This window comes from Danio rerio, chromosome 2 (genome assembly GCF_049306965.1).
Source record: "Danio rerio strain Tuebingen ecotype United States chromosome 2, GRCz12tu, whole genome shotgun sequence".
NCBI classification, from domain to species: Eukaryota; Metazoa; Chordata; class Actinopteri; order Cypriniformes; family Danionidae; genus Danio; species Danio rerio.
In genome coordinates, this window is record NC_133177.1 from 18,608,806 (window position 1) to 18,634,493 (window position 25,688).

Below are 25,688 nucleotides of genomic sequence, written 5' to 3' on the forward strand. Positions count from 1 at the left end.
TATTTACAATTTGTAAAATAGACATTTTACATCACTGTATCTATTATACACGGCTTCTTATTTGAAAAAAAAAAAAAAAAAAAAAAACCCCTGTATATTAGTAATTATAAAGATTGCACAGCTAGCATTGGGTCTCTCATGATAAAAAAATAAATAAAAAAGTTTTAAAAAATGTATATATGCGGCCAAATACAGACATTCCTAATTAAATTGTAAATCAATTTTCCTCTGTAAATTACAGAGACTTTATAGTTAGTATTTAGCAACAATCCTGGAGAGTGCTGACAATCTGTTACTATGGAAACTGAAACAGACGCACATGCAGTCTCTCCTCAAGAGACCCTGCACCTCACTAAAGTGTGCTTACTCCATTTCATCATCCAAGCACAGTTTTATTAGTAGTAGAACAACATTGTTTGATAAAAAAGCTCACAGCGGTTAAATGTAGCACAATTCTGCTGAAAAAATACAGACTTAGCAACCCTGAGTGTCAAATTGTAGACTTGTCAAAAGTAAATGCCCATTGCTATGATTAGATAAACATTTTAAATAATTCAATATTTCATTGTTATGATTAGTATTAGTATTGTTGCATAATATTCACACAAATTTGAAGTAAAACAGAGAACGAAAGTTATTAATGAAGTGAATCCACTCTTTCCTAATGTTGGCATCAGAAATAAGGCAATACAAATATTGTTTACCAGAACCTGGCACTGTACAGCTTCTTTACTGTTTGGTTTCTGCATAGACCTGTTTGACTCTCGTTGTTTTAGGGGGTGGAGCTACACAGACATTGGCTGTTTCTCAACATGCGTTCTTTAGCGAAGAAGAACTGCCAAAGTTCAGTTACAAAACTCAAGACCGCAAGAACGGAGGACAAGTGACTGAATGTGTTCTTGATATCAAAGACGCATCAATGCAGACTTGAGCGCAAAACTCGTTCAAGAAGTCCCAGAAGTCCTTGCGGCTGAATGAAGGAGGTGGGAAACGCAGCATTTTATGTAGATTTATTATTAAAGTTTGCAGATTTAACTATTTATCTCAGGAGTTTCTCTAAATGAGAAAGTGAAACTAAGCATCACCATAAAAATCTTAATAACGACATAAACATATTAAGGATGTTTATTTGCTGAAATTCTTATTAAAATGTGTTTTATTTGTATTGTGCCACGTATATTTGTAAGGTGTTTATGCATTATATATTGTGAAAAGGGAAAAATCAAAAAGGCATTTTATGAATGCTGTAATGTTTAAATTATTTTTCATTAAAAAATGCATGAAGGTCATGTGACCATGAGGAAGAACCAGGGAAGAACACAGTATTTCACAGCAAGTTCTGAACTTAAAGTATAGCTTTGTAGTAAAACAGCGACCAAATATAAAGTTCATTTTTATTTCTCAGTTCATGACCAATTTAAAGTTAACATTTTTTTTTAAATTCTGGAGACCACCTGCAGTCAGTGAACATCCATCTTACACAAAAAAGGTTATATTACTATGATAAGTTCTTTTTTTTACATTGTCTAAATGACCAGGTCAAGAATCCAGGCTCTCCAAACCCCACCTTTCCCTGAGCCTACTCTACTCTTATTAGTCAGATCTGATACAATCTATTGCTTACAATGGATGTCAGAAACAAAATGTCAGATCCATACCTGAAATCTTCATGAGCACTTGATTAATTTTTATATTTCACAATAATTACAGTTTAGATCGAATAAATGAAGTTAAACACTACAATATATTACCAACCCCACATTCTTAAAAGAAGTATGTTTAAAGCGGAAATTAACATCCTGCATATCAGACACAATAAGCATGCTCACACTTATTTTGGGTAGTATAACAAAACGGTACAGTCATCATAACCCATGTTAGGGCTATAAAGGAGCAGCCAGTGCCTTGCACAGCTCAGGAAGGCAGTTGGTCCCGCTGGTGCCGGTCTGAGAGCAGACTTCAGCAAAATGATAAGCTCTGCTCATTACAAACAGCCGCATGCCGTTTACTGACAAATTAATCCTGCATGATATTCCCAACTTTAAGCTCAAAAGGTCTGTGGCAAGATTACTGACAAGCACTTAAGCTGCCAGGAGAGTTTGATGGACTCCAGGCGGAGCGGTGAGGGGTGAGGAATTCTAGGTAAAGTGCTAAGACAGTAAACAGAGAACTGAGGTGAACATAGAGAGTCTTCATCTGGTTTTGTCTCAGTGCTTTGTTCGCAAAAAAATAATATTGCTGTACCACTGATCAACTGATATTTTATACAATATTATCATACATTAGTCTGTAACCAGGAAGACATTAGGAAGCAAAAATCTTCAGATTTACATGGCATGAGCTATTTGAGTTCAATTCAAATCTACTCACTACGAAAGAAAGAAATACGGACTACTCAAGCAATTTCAAGAAATCTTGCACTTAAAGCAAGAGCACTTGAATTTAGTTTATTTAAAGAATATATGTGTGCATGTATGTTTGTGTATGTGCGCTAGGGTTTCAGCCGACTATTTAACTGTTTGACTTTAATGCTTTGCTGTGAAAAAATTTGCATCTGGGCAGGACTCTCACAGCGTAACGTTATAGATATGTCTTTCGTGCATTATGTTGTTATGAAAAACCTTCACATGAATCTGTGTGCTGACAACGTATGCATTACTTCTGCACTAAAATATCTGCAGTGATCAATGTGTTGACTGCATTTATTTAGCAGTAAAATTAGCCTGAGTGCTAATGTAGCATTATTAACTAATTGAAAGTCAAACAGCATGTGTATATATTTCCTGCAAATAAATCACAAATTGTGCCATGCTTTAAAATATTTGGATCTTGTTTTCAGTGGTGGAAAGAGTATCAAAAAAATCATACTCAAGTAAAAGTTTCATTACTTGCCTAAAAATGTAGTGTAAGTAGAGTAAAAGCTGTAAATCTGTTGTAAATATTAAAGTATGAGTAAAAAGACCTTTCAAAACTACTCAAGAGTAGTGAGTATTATGCTGTAAAAAGCTGATGCACTTACAAGTAATTTGTGCAAGTATGTAAATGTAACATTCTGTAGTGCATCTAGTGATTGCCCAGCAGGCACTCAAAATCATAAGAATTTAATATTACTTTAGATTTAGGTTGTGATGTCAGGTGACCTAAATTCAATGTCTAGCCAACATCTAAGAACAATGTTATTTTGATCTCCAATAATGACGTTGATATTTGGTTGATTTTAGGTTGTGTTAGAAAGTGGCCAAAATCCAACGTCGAGCCAACATCTTAAACCAACATCATACTGACGTTAAATACTGATATTTCTTCATCAGATATGGCAACCAAATTTCAACATCTGATAGACATCATAGTGGGAACGTTCACACAACGTCAAGCTGTAACATCATGAGTTGATTTTAGGTTGGACGTTGGACATTGACGTCTACCTGACGTTGGATTCTGACCTCAGCTTGATTTTCATTTCCAAACAAAATGCAACATTCCCACAACGTTAGGGTACAATGTCAATCTGGCGTTATGTGACTTTGATAATATAAAATTTGACTTCCAAATATCTAAAGGTGTTCAATTCTTAATGTGCTCATGTATTTGCATGTGTAAATTACATACACGTGGCTATACAACTGTCCAGATCATTTCACTGTGGCAAGCCCTAATAATAAAAGGATTAATCCAAAGAAAATTTGTACAATAGAGCGCCTTATTTTAACATGCAATCTGATCCACACTTACTCTTGGTATGCCTAAATCTATGTGATAGGCCTAAAACACAGATTGTCGTAAAACAACCTGTCTTGGAAAGGAAAAAGTTAATAAACATTTGATTAGTTGACTTATCGTTTAATATGAATGACTATTAGTATACCAGGAAAATCATTAGTCAACCATAATTATTCATTCATTCATTTTCATTCGGCTTAGTCCCTTTCTTAATCAGGGGTTGCCACAGCGGAATGAACCGCTAACTTATCCAGCATATGTTTTATGCAATGGATGCCCTTCCAGCTGCAACCCAACACTGGGAAACACCCATAAAATTATGCATTCACACATTCACACTGTGGCTGCAGTAGAATCATTTAGGTTCCTGGGCACCACTATCTCTCAGGATCTGAAGTATGACATTCACATAGACTCTATTGTGAAGAACGCCCAGCAGAGTCTGTACTTCCTTCATCAGCTGAGGAAACTTTACCTGCCACAGGAGCTGTCATCCAATCCATCCTCTGCACTTCAATCACTGTCTTGTTTGGCTCAGCTGCCAAAACCGATCTCCGTAGACTACAGCGAATAGTTCGGACTGCTGAACGTATCACTGGCACTACCCTTCTTACACTTTAAGAACTGTACTCTTCTAGAGTGAGTAAAAGGGCTCGCAAAATCACTCTGGACGCCTCACATCCAGCACACTACCTGTTCGAACTGTTACCGTCTGGTCGGCACTTCAGAGCACCAAGTACAAAAACAGCCAGACACAGGAAAAGATTCTTTCCTCAGGCCATCTACCTTATGAACAGTTAAATATCCCTCAACTGTGCAATAAATATATGCAATACTTCTTATACACACTTTCTCATACGCACCTTATATAAATATGCAATGCAATACTTTCTACATTTGCATTTTCACACAGCATCTTATAACCTGTATATGTATAACAAATCTGTACATACAATTCAACATGCAGATTTCTTGACTAACTGCATCTCTGTTTAATGTCTATCATTTTTTTTTTTCATATCTATTTTGTGTTTTCACTTGTCACTTTATGTACACTGGAAGCTTCTGTAGCCAAAACTAATTCCCTGTGTGTGTGTGAAGCACACTTGGAAATAAAACTGATTCTGATTCTGATACACTGTGGCCAATTTAGCTTACCCAATTCACCTATATCGCATGTCTTTGGACTGTGGGTGAAACCGGAGCACCTGGAAGAAACCCATACAAACACGGAGAACATGCAAACTCTATCCAGAAATGCCAACTGACCCAGCTGGTGCCCAAACCAGTAACCTTCTAGCTGTGAGGGGATTATGCTACACACTGCGCCACTGTGACGCCCCAACCACAACCATTTCAATGTCATTTTGTCCACTCACTAGAAAGAGTCCACAGCTTCTCAAAAATGTGGTCACCAACATGAATGAGATCATGTTAACAGCTATCTCTACTCAAATCTTTTGATAAATGTGAAGTAAATTTAAAATGTTTAGAAAGCTGTTGTCATGCAAACAACCAGACTTAATCAAACAACATAACCAAAACAATATTAATTGACAGGGCCATATGAACAACAGGGCCGTATGAATTACAGTATTATACATCATTTACAATGCTCCATGCAATCCCATTTGTTCCATTTTCTTTTGCTTTTGATCCTATTTACTTTCTTTTAACACCATTTAGGCCAACAAAACAAAAGCTTTTACTCTCTTTTAACTTTGTGAGTGCAGTCTGATGTCAGTGCCACACAAGTCTGGAACAGTAATCTGTGCAGACTGCAGATTATTACTAACCCTGAAAACAGGATCAAAGTTTATTAAATGACCCAAACAGAGGGATGAGTGTCTGAGATCCCTTCGCGAACTCACAGAAAATGAAAATATGCCACAATGATTTCACAGCAGTGATGATGCCTCCCTTCTATGCAGCGCTTGTGAATGGAATTAGGGTAGAAAAGTGACATCCTGACCGCTGTGAAATGAAAAGCAAGGCACCAAATCAGCTACAGTTTTCAGAATTAGTATAATTATAAAATAGGAGAATGCAGGCATCAAAAACTGAGTTTGAGCTGTGTGAATTAACAAAGTGTGATCTGTTTGAGAGTGAAGCCGAGGCGTTCACACAATAGTGTGAATTCCTCTGGTTAGTGCTGCGGTGCAGAGTGTCCGTGTGGGACTCAGTTCATTGTGGATGTGGATGAAGCTTTACACTGCAGTGCCATTTCACCCACAGGCTGAGCAAAATACCTCAAACAGTGCAGCAACTGAGTCACAGTGCTGATGGCAAAGAAACACTGGATAAAGTAATAGCGATGACTCTAAACTGATCTAGAGCACGTAGAGTCAGATTCCACAGGCAGAACTCTTTTATATTCTGCAACTGAGTGATGCACGAATGATGCCATTGATGTCATTGTGGGCCCCTTTAAGATTTTAAAGATATTTAAGGTTTATAGTTCAGAGTAAAACAAGGTCTGAGGAAATCTCACTGTAACTTGATGATACTTGAATGCTTTGAGTCACACATCAAACATTCTTACCAAGCTACTTAAACACTCATTTTCTAAAACAGACAGTAGTTAAGGCCAAAATCACACTGAACGCGTTGAGAGACACCTTTTTTAAATCGTTTTCTAATAGGGGAGAGCATTTAAGGGCGTACTCATACTATGCTATCTTTCCCAGATTGTTTGAAAAGTGTGAGTGCTCTGAATTGGGCTCAGTCACGGTTCAGTTGGCCGGCCCTGGTCCAGTTGGAAGAGGTGTGCAAGAGCGTGATCCTTTTGGGCTTTAAAGCACGCCTTAGCCAGAAACTGAAGCGGAGATGTGACTTTTAAGAGACTGTTTTATATGTGTTTCTTACTGTTCAATGAACGCAAACTGTCGTAGATTTTTAAAGACCCTAACTCCTCACTGCACGACAGCTGCACCTTTAGCAAACCTCCTAATACCTACAGCATGAGGACTTGTTGTATGATTGTTTATGAGCTTCAAAAGTGGCTGATCTGTTCGACGAAATATTTGACTGCGTGTCACTGCATCCCAAACGACTAAATCGATATAAAGAAATTTTTACTGGGCCGAGCAAGAGTGCTTCTTACTAAATAGCGCATCATCGATGACGTAAGCGTGCTCAGGCACGAATGCAATGTTAGGGGGAGACGGGTGGTTTGGCCTGGTTTAAGGCAACTGTACATAGTGTGAATATGCCCTTACATGCTGCTCATGTTCCCTGTGCACCTCAAGTTTTTAGTTTTAACTGACTGCTATACCCCAAGTCTGTTGTGGACTCAACTCCGAATGGAAAAAGCGGCAACAAAACAAAAAAAAGGCAGTAAATAGAGAAGCATGTTCTGTGTGATCAGTCCCTTAGATTTCAATTTTTTTTTTTAGACACTAGAGGGTGTGTATTCACAACAAACAAAGACATACAGTACAGTATATTGATGATGCTGTGATTGTGTGGAATAATGGGAGTTCTTCGTTTTATTCTACGGGACTCACGCAGAAAAGCACGAAAGCAGCAGAGCTTTTAGTCCAGCACCTCCGTTTTTCCATCATGATTAAGTCTGGAAGAAGCAGAAATGTTTTATTAAACTACATAATTTTTTTTTTTGTTCTGTTATAAAACTCTGCTCGGACCAGTTTGATAAAATAAAACATATTAAATTTTGTGTCTTATGGTGAAATTGAGGGCTTTTGATGTCATTAGATATAATTAGCATGGCGACACAGGACACGGTCTGTGTCACTAGTTAAACTGTCTTATTTCTCTGGATTTTAACATTATTTAAAACATCTGGGATACCGTAAGTAGATAAATAAATAAAGTACAGTATATATAATGCTGTTCAAGCATTTTTTTTTTTTGTATATTTTAATAAAACTAATCTTACATATTTTGCCTTTGGGGCAGCACTTTGGCGCAGCGTGTAGCAATTTGCCTACAAGCAAGAAGGTTGCTGGCTCGAGCCTCGGCTGGGTCCTCCGGGTGCTCCGGTTTCCCCCACAAGTCCAAAAACAAGTGGTACAGGTGAATTGGGTAGGCTAAATTGTCCGTAGTGTATATGTGTGTGAATGAGTGTGTATGGATGTTTGCAGCTGGAAGGGCATCCAATGCATAAAACATATGCTGGATAAGTTGGCGGTTCATTCTGCTGTGGGACTAAGCCAAAAAGAAAATGAATGAATGAATGAATGAATGAATGAATAAATGAATGAATATTTTGTCTTTGAAGTTTTGTCCAGTAACATTTGCCACAGTTGTTATTTTAAACAAAAAATCCATATACACATTATATCCCCAAATTAATCTAAAACTAATCCTGGCAGATCGCTGGTAAACACACAGATTGTATAAGACTACAAATCTGCTGCTATATGGAATACAATATCCAGTCATGCAACACACACAAACACCTGCTCCCAGTCTTCATTGATTACACTCCCACAGCTGATGCTGCTCATGGACTGATTACATACACATATATACGGCTTGCTTTGACACTCCCACTGCTGGATCTTGTTATACTGTTTGTGAACATTAAAACGCGGTTTCCTTGCCTTGCCTTCAATGTTTTTGAACTTTGCTTTGTTTTGTTTGCTTTACCCTATCTGCTTCCTGCCTTTTGACCATTCGCCTGTTATATGTTATGTTATGACTATGAGTCTGGAATTGCCCATATACATTTGTTTGCTCCTGTGTTGACTGATGCTTGCCTGACTATTCTGTTTAATAAACCTGCATTTGGATCCGCACTCCCTTGTCCAGCGTCAACTCGCATTACAGCAAGGGTGTTTTTCAGAATGTTTTTCTATGCTGCATTGCAGTTTCTAAAGTGCTATTGACGTTTGCTATGTAGTCACTAAGACAGTTCTGTGTATGTTTTTTATGTTGCAATGTGGTTGCTAGGGTGGATGCTAACTGTCTCAAGCAAGAAGAACCCACTCTAAAATCACTATGATATGTCAAGGTCTTTCTCCATCACACATTTTCACCTATTTAATCATACAGTTGCCCTTTTTAACAAGTCGGCTAATTTGAGATTTCTTTTATATGAGCTGGTCAAATAAATGCAATGAATAGCGCCAACATTTATAAAAACAATCATTGATACGACAAGTACCAATAATTTGAAACTTTTTTTTAAAGAGCCAAACTTAATAAAAGATAAAGTGATTCTCTTTTCTGCTTTTAAAACATCCTTTAATTTTAAGAGTAGAAGGCGCAAACTTGTAGAGATGCCGAATTTGAATAACTATTTACAGACTTAACTCATTCCTTCACATCTTATAGAGAGAGATAATTTGATGCCTGTAGCACACTAGAACACAGTAAAGCAGTGCGGCTGTGGTTAATGTAAAAAGGTGTGAATGAAACACCATCTGTCTTACTGCCGTCAGTTGTGATAGTGCCTGAGGGCCTACAGACCCCCCGTTTAGTCTGCATGTTAAACGGATTAGCAGAGCAATTGTTGGATTATGAAAAGCAAAGGCGTAGCTTACAGTGCGTAATACATTTGGCTGAATTAAACACTGAATAGCATGCCATTCAGTTTCATGGGGAGGAATGGTCATTTATGAGGATTAAGTGACAAGCGTTCATTTAGAAATTAACTTTAGGCTGGTTCTCGATCACTTGACCTGACTCACACTGGATGCTCACAAGATTTCACAATCGAGGCAAAACATCCCGCAGGGAGAAAACGGACACATCTGCTCATCTTCCCGCGTAGAAACTCAAGACTTTAATGAAAGTGCTTTTGAGAAGAACTGAGACGCTATTTCTGGCTCTGAGACAAGCGAGAAGTGGTCGTGCATTTCAAACAAATAGAAAGCAGAAGACAAGAGGCTTTTGCAGAAGTGTGATATGATGACGGGTGGTGGTGAGACATCCTGTGAAATTTTTTTCACTGCAAGATGCCCTTTGAGTATTGCATAGTATGTAAATACAGAGGAAAAAAACCCTTCATGATGACAAATGTGTCAGAGTGCATGTATCAACCTCATGCAAGTTGTGATAAATATACCACTGTTTAAAAGCTAGGAGTCAGTAAGATGATGATTCAAATAATGTAGAGACAATAAATCTGTAAACAAAGCAAATATCCTCATATTGATGTTATTTGTAAGTCGCATCTGCTATGTAAATTTAAAATAAGCATTATTAAATCTAAGATGGCAAATCAGAATTTTCAGCATCATTACTTCTATCTTCAATCTGACACATGATCTTAAAGATCACTCAAATGTGCTAACTAGGCCTGTCACAATTAATGTGCTACCCATTAAATGTCTAATAATTGAGATTAATGCATTAAGTGCATGTTAACCTTTTAAAGTCAAGTGCTGTTTTGGGGGGTTGTGCCTGGATTTTGTCTACCCAAATTAAAAACCTTCCCAAATCAACATGCAGAGGTGAAAATCCAAAAGCTTGGTGTCATTTTAAAGAAAACCCTTTGAATGTTCATTAAACACAGTTGTAAGTGATTCAAATAACTGTATATGTTATCTGTGTCATAATAAATCCCTCCAAAAAAGAGCCGCTTTTCTTTTGTAAACTTAAGTTTAAAAGTGTACCTTTTAGGTTCTGTGTGGTCTAGGTTGTTGTAATTAATTTTGGTGGTTCCTGCACATGTCAGTAATCATAGGAAAAAAGAAAAATGTCTCTATCATAATCTATGCAAAAGTTATTCTATTGCAACTGATGAGAGAACGGAACCACTTATTAGAGTATTGGGCCAGTACATGTAAAGAATGCGGAAGTAAATGACGTTGCGGACCTGGTACCGAGTACCAGAGTTTAGTAGGTTAAGGCCTATTTTGAATCTAATCTTATCTAATATGTATTAAAGAAAACTAAAATCTTGCAACCATTGACAGCTTTCAAGTTCAACCGAAAAGAAAAAAAAAGATTTGAAAGCACAAGAGGGTGAATAAATAGTGAGTAAATTTAAACTTTGTTTTGTGAACTATCCCTCGTAGGACTGATACATTATTTGCTTTTCTTCAACACATTTTTGATTATTTTGTTAATATAATTTTGTTTCTATAATTGTCACCAGTAAAAAAAATCTTTGAATGAAAAAAAAGCTAAACTATATATTTTCATAAAATATTTAGCTTAAAAATAGATTTTTTTTATTTTATTAGACTGCACTTGGAATTAGGTTTAAAGTGGTTGCTGAGCCACACAGTCACAGTAACATACACAGTGGCGTACCAAAACTGATGTAATGAGGTCACAGGTGTATATTTGCAGAGTCATTTACAACAGCTCATGGTATAAATGCCTAAATAAATCTCTAAACATAAGAGTTTAACATATTTTTAACACATATTTTTAAAACATTAAGTTGCAGTATAACAACAAATCAAAAACTAATTTGGTAACATTATATGAAAACATGGGCAGCATGGTGGCTCAGAGGTTAGCACTGCCGCCTCACAGCAAGAGGGTCACTAGTTCAAGTCCCAGCTAAACGGACTAAAGGGACTAAGAATGAATAATAAAACATTTAAAATTACACATTGTCATATAAACAAACTAAAGGGTTAAGTTTTCACTGGCCAACAAAGTTAATTTATGTCTGGTGCTGGTGGCTGTTACACACAGAAATGCCAACTGGCCCAGCCAGGACTCAAGTCAGTGACCTACTTGCTGTGAGGTGACTGTGCTTACCACTGAGCCACCATGATTCCTTATTCGATTGAAATTCATTTAAAAGAGTAATTCTGCTAAAACAAAAATGTTTCCACAAAGAATTACATTTTAACTACGTGATTATATTATATTATATAATATTATATTATATAATATTATATTATATTATATATTTTATTTTGTTACATTATATTATTTCATATTATTTAATATTATATTATATTATATTATATTATATTATATTATATTATATTATATTATATTATATTATATTATATTATATTATATTATATAATATTATATTACATACATTTTATTACATTACATTACATTATATTATGTTATATTATATTATATTATATATTTTGTTATATTATATTATATTATATTATATTATATTATATTATATTATATTATATTATATTATATTATATTATATTATATTATATTACATACATTTTATTACATTACATTACATTATATTATGTTATATTATATTATATTATATATTTTGTTATATTATATTATATTATATTATATTATATTATATTATATTATATTATATTATATTATATTATATTATATTATATTATATTATATTATATTATATGACATTCACTAGTAGTTGATCTGTGGTAGATTTGTTATGATGAAATGTGAATATGCAAATCTGTGTATTTTATGTAAACACTGTGTAAAGCTCTTTCTGATTCTGAAAGCTCCTCAAAGAAATCTGTGTGATTCTGTGTCACCAAAGCAAGTGTTGCTGAAGTGAATGGAAATGCTAATGTGTATCTTTTTTCAAGTATTACAGTACCTACTGTAGACCTCTCAACCAGCAATTACACTAAAAGACAGTTCTTATTCCCCAACAACACAGTAGAGAGCTTCTCAGCTTAGTGAATGAACAGTTTACAACTTTTGAGTTCTGTGTATCCGGTCTACCTCTCATTATGTGTGTAGAGATGCCAAGAAAGTGGCCTGGGATTTGTGCACAAACAACTCTAATCAACCATTACTAACATAACACTCAAACTTATGAGAGCTTTTCAGTTCAGAACATTTCTCACGTGTCGCTCCAGTTTTTGTTCTGCGATCAGCTACGGATGGCGTTTGAGCGCTGTAATGAGGTCAGCGGACCGTGACGAGGTGACAGCGCTGTTTGAAATGTCTGTAGCTATTGCCCCCAGCTCACAGTGCACCATTTATTTCCCTCCATCAGAGGAAAAGTCACATCCCATCTCTCTTAGGACAAAGCAGAAAATGAGAAAAACATCCAAACTGCGGCTGACGTGGGGAGCGGTGGCCGTTTGTGACATCAGTTCTACCTAGGCTGATGGTCATTGGCTTGTCTGTCACCATGCCAACCCTGAGAGAAGATAATGAGACCAAAATACTTGCATCTCTGGCTCAATTTGCACAGACTTACTATACGGAAGTGCAGGGCAGTGCCAGCGCAGTCACTATTCTTAGTAAGGAAACCTGAAGAATTTGTGATAATCAATACAGCAGCTCTTCTCACTGAGGCAAAAGGGTGCAGTGTTGTTTTCACCTCAAATATTTTTACCTCAGCCTGTGCTTCACATACTATCACGAACGATGACGTGATTATGACACATTGTTTAATATCACAAGGTGTGGAAAAGCTCAGCGCATGCTAATTTTGCACATTGTTATCCTACAAGGGAGTATGTGCAACTGCTGAACGCAGGGAATGCTGTCACTTCATTCTTAGGCTATCCATCTATATCTGGAATATACACACTTGACAGAGCCCTCCACAACATTACCACTTAACCAATTACGAGCCGGCAGCAACATAGATCAATAGATGACATCCGTGACAGTAATGCAATAACCTAAGCAGGATGCAGACGGCAAAAAGAGTGGCACATCTTCATTCAACAACAGCTCATCCCAATCGCCCACAGCAGATCAAGTTGCTCTTCTATACGCAGCATTGGAAAGCAGTTGCTCCTGTTGCTTTGACAAGACGTGTTTACATTTGCATAGAGACAGTGGCTCTTTCAGCTACCTCCGTTTGCCCATCAAGGGCTGGAGACAATGCCATCACATTGACCGAAAGACTGCAACACAATGAACAAGAGCTGTCACAAAACACAACACAGAGGCTGGATGTCACCCGCCGCATGAGAGTCAACTGACGTCAAGCTCAAAGCGATGACACCCGAGGTCCAAAGGTGAGGGACTCTTACCGTTGGTGGAGTGCAGGCTCTCTAGGCTCCAGTAATGGGACATGACCCCTCTTATCGCTCGAACTCCTCCGGCCAGTCCCAGAGCGGGGCTACAGTCCAAGTCGGAGCCAGGCGACTGCTCTGAGCTGCCACCACTGCAGCCTCCTCCTGCCAGCGGGACGCCCACCTCACCGGCACTGTGCTGGGTGCGCATGTGGACGCACAGCCAGAGGGAGAAGGGTGGCGCCGCTTCGCTCGGCAGGTGTAGAGTCCAAAGCACTTCTCCGAGCCTCGAGTGTATGACGCAGCCTCAGCCCTCCTCGCTCATTCCTCGCTCGTTCTTTTACTTTCACTCTTGGATGCACAGTCTCAAAGAGCTCACGGCTCAACACAAACGCCCAGACACACAATCAGCCTCCTCTCGCTCTCTCTCTCTCTCTCAAGCGCACACACGCTCAAGCGCTCACAGCCTGGCATCACTGGGGATCCTCCAAGGGGAGGAGGACTCAACCACTCGCATGGCTCAATGCAGAACACTGGGTCTGTCGCTGAAATGGACTGCCTTCCTCCTCCCCTGCAGTCCCCCCTTCAGTCGCCCTCCTCCACTGTTAAAGCCAAGCTGTTAGTAAACCAAAAGACAGCGCCTGGAGAGAGCACTATAGCGATGTTGAGAGTTGCAAACACCTTCTAAGAATTTAACCCACAATTAGCTGAGATCACACTAATGATAAGCCCAGAAATGTGGCTGTTTGTCACAATAAAAGCAGAGGCGTGTTTGTGCTGATCGAACACCAAAGGATGTGATTTCCATGGAAATGCACAGAATATTTGGACTATGAATAGAAAGGAATGCGGTTTCAGTCAGGCCTTTCTCATCGGACTCAGACTTGAGAATTTTGACTTGTTTGAACCCTTGCAGCTGTGACTACACTTTACATAACATGGGAGCTGGAGGCAGGACAAAGATAAAACTCGGGGGAACATTCCTCACATTCTTGTATTCAATAGATTTGACCCGGTGCTGGTTTAGATCAAGGGGTTTTAAACTTGTGTCTGGGGACCCCCAGGAGGCCAGCAGGGAGGCCAGGAAAAGTTTAGAGAAACAGTGTTAAATAAATACACACACACACACACACACACACATATATATATATATATATATATATATATATATATATATATATATATATATATATATATATATATATATATATATATATATATATAGTAAATATTATTTACTGTCATCATGGCAAAGATACAAAGATAAAAATAAATCAGTTATTAGAGATGAGTTGTTAAAACTATTGTGTTTAGAAATGTGTTGAAAAAAATTCTCTCTGTTAAACAGAAATTGGGGAAAAAATAAAAATAGGGGGGCAAATAATTATTTAACTGTATATACAGTAAACAGCCCCCCTTTGAATTTAGTTTTATTTTTTTAATATTTTCCAAATGCTGTTTAACAGTGCAAGGAAATTTTCACAGTATGTCTGATAATATTCTTTCTTCTGTAGAAAGTCTTATTTGTTTTATTTCGGCTAGATTAAAAGCAGTTTGTAATATTTCTAATAATTATGACTTCCATTTATACATATATATTTTTCCCCACCAAATATATCATGCCAGAATGTTGTGTTATTTTTGTGTTTCCTTGTTGAGTATTTATTAACTATCATAATTTGTAAAAAAAATAAAATCAATTTTTACCTTGTTATCCACTTAAAGTCAGAATTATTAGCCCCCCTGAATTATTAGCTAATAATTCTGTCGTCAAATGTATATAGATGAAAGGTTAAAAATAACATTGAGAAAAAAACTGTATTTAAAAATCTGTATATAAATATATATTTGTATAAAATTACATTTATTATATTGTATACTATATTATATACTACTATATATATATATATATTTTTTTATAATATATAAAATATAAAATGAAAAGTGACAAGCAATTGACAGAAATAAGAATAATAAAAATAACAATAAAGAATTATTGTTAGTGTTTTATTATAATTGTCATATTTATCAAAACAATTGTTGCTCATTTTATTACTATACAAACAATAACAACAAAAAACATGCTTATTTTTCTGCTGCAGTAAACTCCTACAGTAAAGTACTCGAAAAAACAACCTACAAAATTTCAACTTTTCCCAAGGATGGGTTGCAGCTGGAAGGGCATCCGCTGCATAAAAACGTGCTGGATAGAATAAGTTGACGGTTCATTTCGCTGTGGTAACCCCAGATTAATAGAGGGACTAAGCCGAAAAGAAAATGAATGAATGAATGAACATTTCAACTAAATTTTTCAATTGTTCTATTTCTTTTGATTTTTCCTTTTTTTGGTAGTATTTAATATTTTTCTATAACATATACATTTGGCTGTACTAGTTTTTGGACCGTTCTCGTAGGTTATTTTGTTAGGTAAGCTCCAGATTTGGCTTCAGTACTGACTAATCTAATGTATATACACAAATGTAATATTGTATAGATTCCTATTAAACATATAAATTTAAAAGGTAGAATTGTGAGGGGTGTACTTATATATGCTGAGAACTATATATTATCTCTGGTTTAAATCATACATAAAATGAATCCACAAGTTAAGCCATAATAAACAATATTCATAAAAAGAGTAAAGAAAATATGTTAAACCCATCAGTCAAATCACCAGGATCAACTGTTCCACTCTTCCTGTATATCTTCAACACACCAGCACTGTATTTCTTAAAAGTACAAGCTCATACTGTGTTTCAAGATTTAGCTGAGAAAGTAAACTCACCGAGAGGTGCGACCTGTCCATGTGCCTCTTTTTCCGGTGCGCTGAGGTTCGTTTCTGTGGAGAGCAGCATGTATCAGAGTTAGTTTCTCTCCTGTACTAAAAAAACAAGTTAAGATTCAAGATCTAGATGAGCATAACTGAAAAAGAAATGCCCCTTTGGCTTGTCATGTGGTGTAAAGTAAGGTTGTAGAGGGGGCATGATGTCAGCAAGTAGCAAAACGAGGTCATTGTGTCTTTCTCCTCATTTGAATCCATATTTCATAAGGCAGTGCTTTCAGAGGCCTTGCAAAACACACAAAGCATGTCATGGCTTCAATAGTGGGAGGAATGTTTTACATAAATAAACTGAACAGTAAAACACAAATGATCAAGAAGTCTTAGTTCAGATGAGAGTTTCAGAAAAGAATCAATATTAGAGATCAACGAGTTCACTGCTTAGTCCATTTTACGCTATTCTAACAGGATTAAATAAGTAGTTGTGTAAGCATACCTTATGAGTTTTGTTCACATATTTTGAAGCACATTATTGTACATTACTTTAGATTCCTTTCAGTCAATTGAGTTAATCTGGTACCTGTTGAAAATGTCTTTTTAAGGTGCCCTAAAAAGAAAACATGGTATACCTAGCCATAGTAAAATCAAAAGAAATCCGTATATGAAAAAGGCTATAACATAAGCCTCAAACATCATTGCTTCCTCATTCTCATGTAAATTACAAGAGTGTATAACAAGAGTCAAAATAAACAGAACTCAATACAGACTGTTGGGTTGTTCACAAGGATATATGCCCTCTGCATTTGCATGTACCTACTTTAAGTCACATTCTATGTTATTCAGAAGAGCAGCCGCATCATCAAAAGTTCAGCAGCCATTGATATGTTTAAACATAGGACCATACATATGCACACCCCAAATTATATATGTACATGGGACTTTTATTTTAAAAACAATAGATACAGCAAAAAGCAGCAGCACCAATTTTAAATGCTTTGCTATGCAACGACTCAATCAGTTCGCATATGTGTCAGGATGTGAAATGGAGGATATTCGAATTATAAATTTATTTAGCTCCAGCCCAAAGAGGCAAAAGGTATTTTTATTGTATCTTTTGTATCATTATTTATTTTTATTCTTATTCTTACATTACTATTGTATCATGTTATTGTATTTTATTGTATCAATTTATTGTGTTTATTGTATTATCAGCCATGTATGTTTGAAATGAATCAACAAACACATTGGGCTCTATTTTGACGGTCCATGCGCATAGAGCAAAACGCAGGGTCAGAATGCATTTTTGCTAACTTAAGGATTGGGAAATCCGCTTTTGCGCCATGGCGCATGGTCTAAAAGGGTTGAGTTTATTTTCTTAATGAGTTATAGGTGTGTTTTGAGCATAAACCAATCAGAGTCTCATCTCCCATTACCTTTAAGAGCCAGCTGCGACGCGCCATAAGCGCATTGCTATTAACATGAGGTAAAGTAAGTTAACTTTTGCTTTTGCTCTCGTGGATAGGGAAAACTTACCGCACAGACATCAATTAGCCTATAAATAATTAATTTCGTTTGTTAAGTGCAAATATTTGTTTCAAAACTATTTCTAAATTCAGTTCTAATTTCCAGCAAACGAATAAATGATTAATAATAACAAAGTGTGGTCAAAATACTGAGTTATTCAAATACACCTGCCATGCCCCATATGGTCTAAAACTGGACAGGTGGACAAATCTAAGCTTGTTTTTAATAAAAAAAATATAAATATGGATATAATAAATAATACTGCTAATAATAATAACATTATACAAAAGCAAATTGTTATGAATGAACTGAAAAAAACTCCCGAGATGAAGAAAGTATGAAGGCAGTGGTTTTTAAATTCATAATTTATATTTATATCCTATATATATTCTTATTATATATATATATAATATATATATATATATATATATATATATATATATATATATATATATATATATATATATATATATATCTTTAATATATTATATCTTTTTCATATGTAAAGATATTTGTGTATTGCTCTACATCTTGTGTGTAGTGTGTATGCCAGGCACACTTTGCCAAGACAATAGACCGACTTTTTTCTGGTCTAATGAACAGACTATTTACAGTTTCTCAAAATAGCAACGCGCCAAAACACACCTGCTTTTTTAGACCAGAACGCCTATGGGCGCACATTTGAGCGCAAATGCATTTGCTATTTAAACAGTGTGGCGCAACGCCTCAAAATGACCCTTGCGCCAAGCTTAAACTAGCAAAAGACTATTGCGCCGCGCCTTGCGCCACATTGCGCCACATTGCGCCGGGTGTATGATAGGGCCCATTGACTGCTGAGTGCAAATGTGCACTTAGTTTGAAATGCACAATTTAATAACAATCTCAGCTCTTATTGAAATTTTTCTGAAGTTAAAAACAGCAACACACTTTGTTAAACATCATCTGTTTATGCACATATTAATTCCTGGCTGGGTGTTAATTTGCATTATAGCATCAAAATAGAGTCTTTTAAAGTATTTTTAGTTGAGTTTATTTATAATTTAACCTACATTATCAACAACACAGCTAAATAGGTAAAATGGGTTACTCTAATGTGTTTCTATTAAAGAGATCACTCACTCTATAGGTCAAATAAATCTTCAAAAATGTAAAATATTTTTTGACAAGTGAAGTATAATTATTTTGTATGTGTTTATTTCAGAGTACATCAGAGTACATCATGTTCATTAATATTCATGACTGTTGCGAATATGGTCAATAAAGAGCTTTTGATTTTTGGGCATTTTATGGAGTAATAAATGAGCATATAAAACAATTTCTGGAGATTTTTTTTAGCTTACCTAAGGCACATACCTACTATGTAGATATCAGAAAACAATTTCGTTTATTGAATCAATGCAGTATATGGCACCTTTAATTATCTGACAAGCCCTGTTTTACTGACCCACACTTTCCAGTTTTCACTGACTTCACTTGAGGCCTAAGTGACTAAAACTCTCCAACAGCAGGTTGTGCATATGAAGAACAAACAAGTACTGTGCTCAGCATATATAAGTACACCCCTCACAAATCTATATTTTAAATTCATACTTGTTTTTTATAGGAAGCTATACAATATTCCAGATTTGCACATATACGTTAGATTAGTTAGTACTGAAACCAAATCTGGAGCTAATCTAACAATATAATTTACAATATCGGTCTAAAAACTAGTACATCCAAACTTATGTTATAGAAATATATTAAATACTAATTTAAAAAAAAGGAAAATCAAGAGAAGCAAAAAAAATGTAAAAGTTTAGTTGAAATTGTGTAGGTTGTCATTTATTTTGCAATATTTTGCTTGAATGTAATTGTATTATCTTTCTATTTCTAAATAGGTTTGATGACAAAAAAAATTATTTTAATAAATATCTGTTAAATAAATCTGTTTTGTTTAAATGCACCAAAATACATTGCCTAAAACCACTGACAAATGGATAAAAATATTCATTTTCAAAATGGGGTGTACTCAATTATAATGAGCACTGTATATAAGGTTTTCAGCCACAACAAGAGTTCAAAACCTGCGATTTCTAGAATACTGCATCTTCACAATGTCACTAAAGGCTGTTTGCTGCTGTAGGAAATGATTTGCAGCTCAGAACAGAACAGGGTATAAATCTGTGTCATAGAAAGTCTTGACATTTAACAGAGATTGTACTGAAACTAGACCATCAGTAGAAAGCATCAAAAAACTAGACTATAACCTTTGCTGAGGAGCATGTCGTGTGGACAGGGAAGTGGTCCAAATTTCACTTTAGTAAAGAAAGTAAGTTTAATTTATGTAGTTGCAACAGCAAACATAATGTTCTTTATCAAACAGGGAAAATCCCGAACCCGAAATGCATAAAAAAGAGAGTGAAAGGTGGAGGAGAAGTGTCATGATGAAGAAGAGTTGAACATGGCAGAATAATTGAGAATTTTTATTAGAAGCTCTTCCAGGATTATTCATACATTCATTTTCTTTTGAGCTTCATCCCTTTAATAATCTGGGTTCGCCACAGCGGAATGAACCGCCAGTTTATCCAGCATATGTTTTATCCAGTGGATCCCCTTACAGCTGCAACCCATCACTGGGAAACACCCATACACACTCCTTCACACTCATACACTGGGGACAATTTAGCTTACTCAATTTACCTATACAACATGTCGGGAAACCGGAGCACCTGAAGGAAACCCACACCAACACGGGAAGAACATGCAAACTCCACACAGAAATGCCAACTGACTCAACTGAGGCTCAAAGCAGCAAACTTCTAGCTGTGAGGCGAGAGCGCTACCTACTATGCCACTGCGTCGCCTCCTTCAGGGTTATACAATTGCAATTTTTATGGAGCACAGCGAGCCCCGTTACTCAGCGAAAATGGAAAAAGCTGTTCCTTGAATCTGAAAACCCTAATATAATGAAATGGCAGCCCAATGCCCAGATATAAACCTGATTGAAAATCTCTGAATTATCATTGTCAACAAATTTTTAGCTAATAAATCTACTACAGTCAGTGATCTGTGAAAGAGTCAGAAGAAAAGCAGATCGAGATGTGTTGAGAGGGAATAGTTATGTACTGTGAGAGGCAAGTAATTCCCTGTTAAACTATGTCTGAGACTAGCAAACTAGCATAACAAAGCCACAACAAAAAAAAAAAAATGCCTTCAAATTTTAGATGTTGAATATTATATTATCTCTATGAAAAATCTGTATAACCATCTCAGATTCAGTCAAGGTTTTCTGTTGTTCATAAAAATATAATGCTCATAACAGCAGTCAAACTCAAGGTCAGCCGATCACTATTTAAGAGTAGCATCCAATCAAAAGCTACTCTTCTATTGAGAAGCTTCCTAAAAGAAAGTCTCCCTTTTGACAGTGAGCGTACAGTATGTGAGTATCTGTAAGGGTGAAGGTTATACTGTAGAGCCGTTCCAGGTCTACCTTTATGCGGAGAGTGTGAGTGAGTGAGTGAGTGAGTGAGTGAGAGAAGGCCTGGCGCCAGTGAGTGGGTGAGAAATAATCAGCAGGATTGTTTGGCAGAAAGAGAGAGGATCAGCACTGGGGGCCTCTGAGCTCCACGCTCCATGCATTAGCACACAAAGATCGCCTCTGTGCTCCAGCTACGTAAGCACAACACTGAATAAAGCTTCTTCTTAAGACATCGCACGTTGTAGGTGGAATTCATCGCTCGTCACAAGTGAACAGTTTGTTTGCAGCTACAGCTGAGCGCAAACCTCCTCAGGTTTACATACAGGTATATCAAAGCAAAAGTGTTGGTTTTTGATGATGAAAAACGAACAATTTACGTCAAAGACATCTGTGAGTATCTGAGCTCCTATTGTCACAAACAGAGCTATAAATAACTAGCAGAGGGTTATGAAGGCTGCTGAACCAAGGAAAGCATTGCCCCCTGGAGGACACTTAAGCTCACCCAGATTTACAAGAAGAAATTTAGTGCATCAACCTACTCTGTGCCATATAAAAGGTGGTGGTGCGATGTATAGTGGGGTTTAAAAGCTAATGTGCCTTACCTGAAAAGGATGCACGGTGAGCCCAGCCCAGATAGTCCAGCCCAACAGGTGTGCTCTGAGAGAAGAAGTGGTCTTTGAGAGGAACAGAGGGGAACTGCTCCGGGGATGTGAGGGAAAGTCTAGCTCGCAACTACAGATGAGATTAAAATAAATACATAAATGAATAAATAAATGAAGACATTTTAACTATAAAAGAATATAGATGTTTTATGTAAAGAGATAGTTCACCCAAAAATGAAAACTCTGACATGATTTTCTCACTCTCTACTTGTTCAAAAACCTTTATGAGATTATTTATTGTGATGAATCGATGAAAACCTGCAACCATTGACTTCCATAGTATTTATTTTTCAAGTCAAGTCGAGCTTTATTGTCATTCCACTTTATGTGTGGACAAATTAGAGAAACAAAATGCTGTGTCTCGAAGGACAACAATGCTACATGAATTATTCATAAATACAAACACAACACTGGACATAAGAGCTATTTAAAAAAAAGAAAAACTATGCATAACTAAGATATACTATAAGTATTCCTACTATGGAGGTCAGTGGTTACAGGTTTTCAGCTTTGGAGGTTTAGAAAAACATGAGGCTGAGTAAATAGTGAGCAAATTTTCATTTTAAACTATCCCTTTAAAATAATTAATAAGAGAAATATATATGTTTGTTTTACCATGAGCATTAACATGATGACTAAAAACATTATTAATACTATAATTATTACTACTACTACTTTTACTACAATTTTTAGTACTAATAAGTAGATGTATAAATATGTTTAATATTTCAATAATATCAATATTACAATCCTGAACCCAAAGGGTATAAAAAACCTCAAAACACTGAAAACTTGGAAAATATGAAACGGCAGCCCAAAGTCCTGACCTAAACCTGATTTTTAGGTCAGGTAAGGTTATATACACTATGAACAGTGTCAGGTTAGGTTATATACACTATGAACAGCAGCTACGCTAATTATTATCTTTATTCTCTATTTCCACCTGGGGATACTCATCCCGAGGTTCTCAGATTATGCGGAGTCACTGATTGGATCCAAGACCAGCGACGAGATGATCCCAACGTTTCCATATCCAGGACCAGGCCATATCCTGAGCTGCTGCTGCGCTGATGGTCGTGGGGAGTGGAGAACATGAGTCTGATTCCAGCGACGCTCCAGGGTCAGACGAGTCTTCGCTGAGGCATTTATAACTCATAACAGTCTTCGCTCATAACATTTCAATCATATTATTATTATTAAAATCCTAATCCAAAAGTGTATAAAAGTGTGTGAAAGGTGAAGGTGAGTTGTCATGTTTGGCAATGTTGAACAAGAGTACTTAAAGCAACATGACAGAATGACCGCAAACAATTATCAGAAGCTCCTTCGGGATTATACAGTTAATTCTCTGCGTTCATCACCCAAAAAGCTAGCAATTTTTAAGGAGGACAGCAAGCCCTGTCACTCAGTGAAATTGGAAAAAACTGTTCCTTCAACCTCAAAACACTGAAATGATGACATGGCAGCCCAGTCCTGATCTAAACCTGTTACATTTTTTTAAGCTTTTTTATCTCATATAGTATTTCTAGTAAAATCTTAGAAATTTTCAGAACTTTATGTGGATGTTTAAATATGTAAAATATTTCAATATTTTATTATTTTTAAAATCCCAAACCCAAAGTGTATAAAAAAATGTGTGAAAGGTGAAGGTGAGGTGTCATGGTTTGGCAATGTTAAAGAAAAGTAAAATGTAATTTAAAGCATTCGTGGCGGAATGAATGCAAATATTCATCAGAAGCTCTTTCAGTATTATATAATTCATTCCCTGCATTCATCACCTAAAAAGCCAGCAATTTGTATGAAGGACAGTGAGCCCAGTTACACAGTAAAAATGAAAAAAGCTGTTCCTTCAACCTCAAAACACTGAAATAATGAAATGGCAGCCCAAAGTCCTGATCTAAACCTGATAGAAAATGTTTAGCTTTTTTAGCTGATAAATCCAGTAAAATCTTTGGTACTTTTAAGTAGATGTATAAATATGTATAATATAAAAAATACTTCTAATTGGCCTTTATTATAAATAAATTTTCTATATTTTAGTATTATTATTAGTAGTAGTAGTAGTAGTAATATCATTTTGTGCATACTGCATATAATGCATCCTACTAAAATAATAATAATAATAATAATAATAAATAAATAATAATAATAATAATAATATGTAATAAATTACAACAAACATGCTCATGATAAAACATAAACATAACAGAACAAAATAAAATTCTATACACTTAAAAAAAAAAAAAATATATATATATATATATATATATATATATATATATATATATATATATATATATATATATATATATATATATATATATAAAATACATTTTAAAAACTTCAGATACTGGTAGAAGTTGTAATGCTGAAAGTGTTTGGCCAGATATTTGTTTATTCAGGCAAAACACAAGAAATAGAAGAGAAGTCGAAAAAATCCTAAAGACACTACAAGGGTCCAAGAGTGCAAAACAGGAGGAAAGCAGGACAGGAAGAAAAGGTACAGTGGGAGATGCTGATGGCCAAGTGGTTCCCCATTTTCCGAGAATTCCTTACTTTCTCATGCCTCTCAGATGTTGATGTGCTAATCTGCCGCAAACTTTGCTGCTTGCTTAGCTTCTTTTTGCGGATGTTATCCACATCGGTCAATGTTTCATATGAGCATGAGCGCTGATGTGCGTTAGTCTTCCTCTCCAAGTCGAGCGCCAACTCTCTGGTGCCCTGAAGAGACATGGTCCAGCCGTACAGGTCTGACATAGGCCTGGGCGCAGCTGTACCTGGATCTCTGGACTTCACCCGAAGCACACATGCATTTTCTTGTGGTCTTCTCTCTGCTTCAGTAATGTGCTGTACATGCTTTGAGTGCAAATTTAGGGTGGTTATTGTACAGGTGTTTTAAAATGGACGTCCACTATGGAATTAAGCTTGTCAAATGTTGATTTTTGATAATGTTGAGTAGATAAAAGTATAAATTAGCATATTTAAAATGCAAACCTATGCTTTAATATATTACAAATGTCAAGTGTGTTTTGTCTTAATGCATCGGCAGATTAGTTTTAAACACATTGTATTAATAATAAGAATGTATTATTATTATTATTATTATTATTATTATTATTATAAACAAATCAGCATATTATAATGATTTCTAAAGAATCATGTGACCCATTACTGATAAATAATGATGCAAAAAAAATCAGCGATCTCAGGTACAAATAGCATTTTTAAATAAACTGACAAAGAGAACACTCATTTTGAATTGAAATATTATTTCGCAATATACTGACTACACTTTTTTCTCAAATAAATGCAGTCTTGGCAAGCATACAAGACTTTGCATACCCTTAGAAATAAGAAATATAGTAACTGTCACTGAGGTGGGATGTATGTACCTAAAATGTACAAAAATGGGATATTTCTAGCTACCAATTTGAACCCTTTAAGAGTAAAACTTTAAAATACTGGTCCGTCAGTTAATGTTAATTAATGTATTTACTAACACAAACAAACAATTAGTAATACATTTGTTACCATATTCATTCATCTTTTTAAACATTATTTAATATGATTAAAGTGAAGTAACATTAGTAAATGTTAACTCGCTGTGCATTACCTAATTTTACCAAATTTGGATTTTAATAACTCATTAGTGCATGGTGAACTATGATTAATAAGTGATT

At 35.8% G+C, this 25,688-nt stretch overlaps 1 protein-coding gene across 15 annotated transcripts in view; it reads right to left on the reverse strand.

Annotated features, from left to right (window-relative positions):
- Positions 1 to 25,688, reverse strand: part of arhgef4 (Rho guanine nucleotide exchange factor (GEF) 4) — a 160,668-nt gene that overhangs the window by 42,073 nt on the left and 92,907 nt on the right. For 6 of the 15 annotated variants that reach the window (XM_009298440.5, XM_009298437.5, XM_073924386.1 and 3 more), the window contains 3 exons: positions 24,565 to 24,864; positions 21,949 to 22,078; positions 16,369 to 16,422 (listed from right to left, as the gene is read on the reverse strand). In XM_009298440.5, coding sequence (XP_009296715.1) covers positions 16,369 to 16,422; positions 21,949 to 22,078; positions 24,565 to 24,864 — 484 coding nt within the window. Of the gene's footprint in view, positions 1 to 13,601; positions 14,012 to 16,368; positions 16,423 to 21,948; positions 22,079 to 24,564; positions 24,865 to 25,688 lie in introns of those variants that run through there. The other 9 variants (XM_073924387.1, XM_009298443.5, XM_073924394.1 and 6 more) reach the window with 2 other exon arrangements.